Raw genomic sequence first — 7,746 nt, forward strand, 5'->3', positions numbered from 1 at the left:
CTTGATGTAAGTTACTACCACTGATGTGTACTGTTACCGATGATAGGACTATTTATTGATGAAGCAGATGAACCCCACATGAAGCAGAAGCCAACGAGACGGAGATCAGTACGGAAGAAGATACGTCCCGTAAAATTAAGAGACTTTGTTGAATTGTGATTTTGTGTTTGTAATTCTGTACAGTTAATTAAGTTATTGTTAATTGTTATTGGTTTATTATATGTGACTATTGTTCGGGACGAACAATATTAAGGAGGGGCAGTGTTGCGTCAGCGAGTCACATGACTAGTGTGACGCCACGTTTCTAGAACTATCCTGTACCTTGGCGAATGCTCTAGCGTTTACTAGATATAGGGTAGTCTGGTATATAAAAGAGGGTGACAACGTGACGAAGAACAATGTGTGTGTAGGTAGTGAGTAATTGAACTGCAGTCAGAAGTATTGTTGACGTTTGTTGATATAGCATTTGTTATAGAGCGACTGTTGAAAATAAGTGTATCGTAAAGTTGTATTCGGAAAGAATAAACCAGTTTTATTAAGTAAGGACTTGTGTCGCTAAAGTTCCGTCGGAACGAAGTTACGGAAAATCAATTAACTAAGAAACGGAGACGTAACAGTATATTTTGACTAAAAAAGAGCTATCCTCGTGTGGTATGTGAAACATAACAGGTGTTTAAGATAGAAATAAATACGAAACCCATTCTATCACACTCTATACAAACAAGAAAACAGTACGGAAGAAGATACGTCCCGTAAAATTAAGAGACTTTGTTGAATTGTAATTTTGTGTTTGTAATTCTGTACATTTAATTAAGTTATTGTTAATTGTTATTGGTTTATTGTATGTGGCTATTGTTCGGGACGAACAATACTAAGGAGGGGGCAGTGTTGCGTCAGCGAGATCACGTGACTATTGGCACGCCCCCTTTTTTCTAGAAGTATCTTGTTCCTTTGTGAATGCCCTAGCATTTACTAGGTATATGTAGCCTAGTGACAAATGGTAAATTGAATGATAGATTGGGCTTTATATGTTTTACAGTATCATAGTCAGTTTGTCTACTGAATAATTCATATATAATGAGTCAACTTTGTTGTACCAGCCAGACTGTTCAACCTGCACAACATGAAGTCAATAGGAAAAGTTAACCTCTGCTGTTCAAAAGACTAACAAAAAAAAAGTAAAGAGGTAGTACTTTGAGATAAGCATTTTGTATATAATTCAATAATGCACCTTCAAATGGGTAAAGTGCATTTTTTATGATGCATTTTTTTAGATGTTTGAAAATCAAGAACATTTTCCAGTAGAATTATGACCACTTTTTCAATTTGAAATACCACAGAATGTGCCAGAACACATCATTACTTAGTATTCTGGTCTTTCACTTCTTTTTTCTCTATACATGTACAGGTACTAGAGCATTTAATAGGGCTTAAGCCTTGACCACTGATGTGCTTGCAGAGATCAGGAGAGTGGTTACTATACTGTGAGGTCATTGACTTTCCAGGAATCAGCATAAGAAATACTGTGTGTAATGTGATGTGATACAAAATTCAAACATTAATATGTGTACAACTCTCTTAAGTGTGGGTCTTACCTTATTGGTGTGTTCTGGTGGTTTATCAGTGATTAGGGAATAAACTAAAAGCTTTTAGATGTATAGAAATATACTGTCTTTAAAATTAACATTTTTTGTTTGTAATTAGTAACCAGCAGTAGGATAAGTTGTTTTATTTTTAAAATGCTAGTAGTTTTCACAATAAATAATCTACTTTATAGGTTTCGTTTGTTATCAGCTCCCAGCAGTAGGATAATTTGTCTTTTATCTTTGTAAACATAAACAATTTTGATTGTGAAATCTATTTTAAATCTGTAAAATATCTTCTGCTTTGTTATAAACTTAGAATAGGAGTCTGTTTTAAAAATATGTGTCAGCAATTTAATATTTAAAATATCCAAAGTGATATAAATGATTTTATATTTGTGTATATTTAACACGAGCAATAGTATTAAATTGCAAGTATAACAAAGCATTTATACTAGAACAAAGCCTTTCATGCTGCTTGATGAAAAGTTATGTTCAGAATCTTTCATTTTTTCTTTTTTTAGGTGCATTGATTGGTCTTTTTTTAAAGCTGATTTCTAGTCAACACCTAGGGAACTGGCAGGTATGAATAGTTACCTAAAAAAGCTACTTGCTCAGATATATTACTTATGAGGATTATAAAACTACTGTTAAACAATAGCTTTTGTAATATTGCTGTTTCATCATCATGTATGTTTTCTCTGTTACTGAGATAAATTATGATGTTAGAAAACAGTTTGTCATTTCTGAATTTTATTCTTGTAGAAAGAGGAAGCCTTTAATCCTACGGCCTTTTTTCTTATTTTGTTACCACCTATCATATACGAATCTGGTTATAACTTACACAAGGTAAGTTGAATTATATTTCAGTACTATCTAACCAACAGTTGCATGAAAAACATTTATATAATGTAAATCAAATGTTGGCTTTGTAAATTACAATTTTTTGTATAAACATGCATTAATGCAATATGTTTCTCAGTTGCTGTTATATCATGAACTGTGATAATAGGGCATAATAGGGATTGCAAGGAATTACACAAACCCTAATAGAATGTTTGGGCAAAAAGCACCTTAAACAGTAAAGATTCAGTTAACAACACTTTAAAACCTTTACTGTTGAATTCTTAGGCTGTACACATAAAAATGTACAAAAAAGTGCATATGTTAGACTTACAAGGAAAATAAAATTCACTCAAAATGACCCATTTATAATTTTTCTGATTATTATTCTCTTGCCAGTCTACAACAAAAACAGCTTGGTATTTTCTACCCAAACCTTTTGTTGCTAAAAAACATCATAAGTTTAGTATAAATGATGTTATCATTACCCCTTAAAGTTAGATTTCTTACAAATATATGGTGTTACTTTAACTTTTTTGCTATGGGCAGGTCAAAGGGCATATGTCATGATATTTTAGAGAGCTATTTTCAAATTTTTATTAATTAGCTTTGCTATTACTTATGTCAAAGGGATTCACATCAAAATGAAGATTATATTTCAAAATTTAATATTATATATATGTTTTAATTTTTTAATTCAAAAGGAAATATAAAGTAAAAATTGATAAATATTATTTTTTGTGTGTCACATAACACTTCCTGTTGTGTTTTTGTTCAGTTTATAATTATGCCTATCATACAACGTGTGCAGTAGTTAACAAATTAGAATCTCAAATTGGAGGTATTGACAAGTTATAATTAAAAATAAGAACCTCCTACTTTTGCTGAGATATAAGTATATTTAGCCAATCTAGTAGTTTGGCTTTTCCTACTACTCCAGTCTTTTAAAACCTCTTGTCTAGTCCCACCTACTTTTATTTTTCTAAGAGTTTACAATCAATAGAAAGAGCAGTTACTTGTGTACATAAGTCTTATACCTGTTTGTAAATAGCTTGAAGGAGAAAATCATAATTTTACCTAAACTGTTGAAGTGTGATGACTAAGTTGCTGCTCTGAAGAGAAGCAGGATTTTTTAAAACTCACATAAAGCTTGTTTAGACACCCAAATAAATTACAGGTGTTTTGTGTGCACTAATATGGTAAATTGATATATTTTTTTATTATTTTATATGAATATTTGAAGCATAAAAATTAATAGCTCTACACCCTCCATTCGGAAGAATAAACGAGGCTTAGCATGTGCGAAGCTCGAGTAGAGAGTCTTGTAACCACCGTAAATACTCAAACTCTTTGTTTTTTGAAGTATATTTTTTTATTCTTGTAGGTTTTAAGAAAAATAACTAAAGTTTGAGCATATATGAATAAGTTTTTTGAAAGAGAAGTAGGATTTTACAACCATGTGCACCAGTAAGATCTTTGTTCACCTATACAGTATACTGCTAAATTTCTAACATCCCAGTAGGATTACCAATGTTCCAAGAATTGTTTATTTTATCAGCACTGAACCATATAATAAACGTTTTGACAGATTTAAAGTGCAGTCTTATTGCTTTGAAGAATACTTGTTGTAAAACATTTTAAGCTACGTACATATGCTGATAAGTTCCACATCCTGTTGTCAGCATAAATGTTTTCACAGATTCTAAGTGCAGTGTGATTACTAAAGTTAACTTTCTTAGTAAACACTGTAAGATGTATGATCTGATACATTAGGCATCCTGTTCTCGGAATAGGGGTCAAGTCAGCTATCCCTTCTCTTGTGCTTTGTTGCTTTCGAAGGTATCATATTATGGTGTCACTAAAACAGTCCACTGACACAATCAGTGGTTTATTGCTTCATTTTCAGTGGATTTCTTCTTCAGTTGTAGACAGTAAAATACTCATATAAAATAAATGTGAAATGCTTAGCAATTGAAACTCTCAAGAAAAGTACTTTAAAATCTTATGAATAATAATCAACAAAACAGGGCAAAGCTGCTCTTTTTTTTCTGACTTTACAACTTTTCATTATACTTTGATGATTTGTCTACTGGCTGAAGAATAAAATGTACTGTTAGGGTAGAGGTAATAACAGATGAAATATAAAGTTTTACTATAAAAAAGTTTCATATTTACTAAGGAGGTTTTAGTGATTATGAAAATGAAGGTTGAGATATTTGAGACAATGAGGATTATTTTTAATCTTTACATACAAATCACTTTATTCTTGGAGTAGTGAAAAACAATATTCGATTCATTCACGGACAAATTGTTAGCAAAAGTACTTCATAAAAAAAACTGATTTTTTGTGTGTAAATGAAATTTAATGTATACTAAAGACTGCCAAAATTTCTGAAAGTACAATTAATCTATTAAAAGTTATAATATTAAAACTATATACTAGTAAAAGTGGTCACGTGGTCCCTGGGACCGAGCCCCTGTTGAGAGAGTTAAAAAGCTTACATACAGGGTGAAACAGGAATTATCAGCCAATAGTAGATGAACATTGGATGATTGTAATATGTAGATGATGAATGTTTTGTACACTACAATCAGTTTCTTTAAAGAGTCAACCCCTATATTACTTGTGAAGTTAAAGAGGAAAATAAAATCAGTACACATGATATTAAATTTTATGACATGCATTCATAGACTAATTACTTTAAAAGACACAAAGGTTTGTTTAAACTGATGTTTTACACATATATATATATATATTTTATTTGAAAAGTCTGTTCTTCTACTGGTAAAATTTTGTGTGTGCTTACTGGGGGTTGTGTCTCAGTCTAAGCTTATATTTACCTATTGCTATGCATTTTATACAGGGAATTTAGTTATGCAGAAACTATAAATGCTCACTATATTCTCAAAAAAATCTCCATGACAACCTCCAGCTGCAACTTAACATTTTACATATTAAACTAATGCGATCAGATAGTCAATAGCTACAGCAAATCATCATGAACCGTATCAGCTAGCTACTAGCTATGGTTATTATCATTACAATGTATAAAGTTAGCTACTATATTGAGTAATCCTTTGCCCATAGTTGAACATAAAAAAGGCCAACAAACAAGATAAAGAGAAATTGGAAATTTAAAAACCTGTAAGTAGAGATTGTAAAAAAAAGTAAGCTAACAAGGCTGGAGGTACTGTAGACATTACTTACTCAAACTACAAATCCCTATTTTGACTCCTTCAAATGTAATTCTTGGTGATGGCATGGAGCCAAAATAGGGGTATGTAGTTTGAGTAAGTAATGTCTACAGTACCTCCAACCTTGTTTAATTACTTTCTTATTTCTCATTTGCAGGTTTTTAAAATTCCCAATTTTTTATGTTTGTTTTCTATATATAAATAAAACATATCATACTAGGAAAAATAAATTCTGAATAATGAAAGTATTGCAAATATGTTTAATTATACTTAGTATCCAACAAGTCTAGAACTTATAATGGAAAGCTTTGTAGGGCTATATTTTTAAGTATAAAAACGTAATAGTTTTTCAGTAAGTGTGAACAGAAGGATATATTCTTCTCACTTAATACTGGTTTTAGTACATTCGTATGTCTGTGAAATGAAATATTGTACATCTTCCACTACTCTTTGTTGTGCCAGTTTGTTAACTTTTTTGTTTTTCTGTCGAGCTCTTTCTTCCTGTCTTAAGTCTCCACCATATGTCATTTTTATATGTACATCAATCTCACGAGAAGTTTTTCTACTCCTCATGTCTTGTTCCCTCTATACATGCATACGTACATTCAGTCACATATGCTTTTTTTTCTTTGTGTATACTGGATGTTGTGACAATGTTTTTAGTCTTCACTGGAAATCAGACCGTAAAGTTTATTTTCTTTAACCTTACATGCTTGTATGTAAAAAAGGTATCCCATACACTTAAAAATCAAAAAAGTATACACAGCTAAAAACAGAATTTTCTTAGCTGTTTATACCTCTTTTTAACCTTACATGTTGTTGTATTTTTTGCCTTTTTGGTTTAAATGACTTATTCAAATAAATCCCTGCATCATTTCCTCACAGGTGTCTCCCAGTGCTTCACAATGAGTTATGTTCTAGTGAGAGGTTGAAAAATCATGTTGGGTATTATTTTTATAAAATGTTTACTGGTTTTAGAGTTCTTAGAGGTTTACTGTTATTTATTTTTTATTTGAAAAGTTTAGTTGTAGAACAAAAAAACTCTACAAAAATAAACTTAGGCTGTTTTACTTTAGGGTTGTTAACATGTTCAAAGCTAAAGTTTTAATTATATTCTGCCAAGTTTTGTGATAACTGTCTTTGCTGCTGGTGTTACGAACACAGATTTTTTTTGTCTGTTTCATGTGTCTCTTCATTCCTGAGAAATGCAATTTTTCTTGGATGGTGAGACCTGCTTTGGTTATTGGTGCTTTCACTGTATAGAATTTTACACTGAATTAAAACTTTAAATCTAATTAGCACGATAGGCAATGGCAAATATTAAAGTGACTTATTTCCTTATTTATTGAACATTATTGCTAAGTTTATCTTTTTCAAACAGTATAGATAAGTATCTTATTTGATAGTTTATGCCATGTTTTTTTATGGTTTGTAGCCATAAGTGGTGACTACTGCATTTGGCAAAATAAAGTATCAAAATAAATATGTGAAGGAATATCAATCAAAATGAAATTAATTTTGTGTATAAAATATAACTTTCTGTTCAACATAAAAAATTTAAATTATAAAATAAAAGGAAGGATTTTTAATGGGTTTTTAAATAGGAGCTCTCAACAAAATTTTGGAAATTTCAAAAAAAAAAAAAGCTACAAAAACTAAGTCAAATAATATCATTCTTAAGGTGAAACTAGATACTATTGAGTAAATTTTGTTGTAAGTTTCATGCAATTTCATGAAGTATTTCCACTATGAGAAATCAAGAAATATCAGTGACACTCCTCTTGTCTGAAAAGGGTTAATCTCATAAGACTTTTTCTCAGTGAATGTGAATGTACCATTTCATTTTCAATTATTATCTTATTGTATAGCTGATAAACTTAGGTTTTGAGACATAATGAAAAAATAATAGGTCTCTCCATTTGACATCATTTCATGATAATTTTGGACTTTTGTATACCTCTAGAATATATACTATTAAAACTGTGCAAGAGATTGCTTCTCATAATGAATATAGTAGATACATGACTAATAATCAGCTAAAAGATGGGTGTTTTATTTCTTTAACATCTTAACAAACACAAAATGTACTTACTTTTCCTTCTTTACACAAATCAACATTGAAGAG

At 30.6% G+C, this 7,746-nt stretch overlaps 1 protein-coding gene across 3 annotated transcripts in view; it reads left to right on the forward strand.

The window, feature by feature from the left end:
• Nucleotides 1-7,746, forward strand: part of LOC106467371 (sodium/hydrogen exchanger 8-like) — a 158,889-nt gene that overhangs the window by 64,974 nt on the left and 86,169 nt on the right. For all 3 annotated transcript variants that reach the window (XM_022395538.1, XM_022395537.1, XM_022395539.1), the window contains 2 exons: nucleotides 2,108-2,166; nucleotides 2,349-2,432. In XM_022395538.1, the coding sequence (XP_022251246.1) occupies nucleotides 2,108-2,166; nucleotides 2,349-2,432 (143 nt within the window). The remainder of the gene's footprint in view (nucleotides 1-2,107; nucleotides 2,167-2,348; nucleotides 2,433-7,746) is intronic.

The sequence above is a fragment of the Limulus polyphemus genome, unplaced genomic scaffold, assembly GCF_000517525.1.
Source record: "Limulus polyphemus unplaced genomic scaffold, Limulus_polyphemus-2.1.2 Scaffold2589, whole genome shotgun sequence".
Classification (NCBI taxonomy): domain Eukaryota; kingdom Metazoa; phylum Arthropoda; class Merostomata; order Xiphosura; family Limulidae; genus Limulus; species Limulus polyphemus.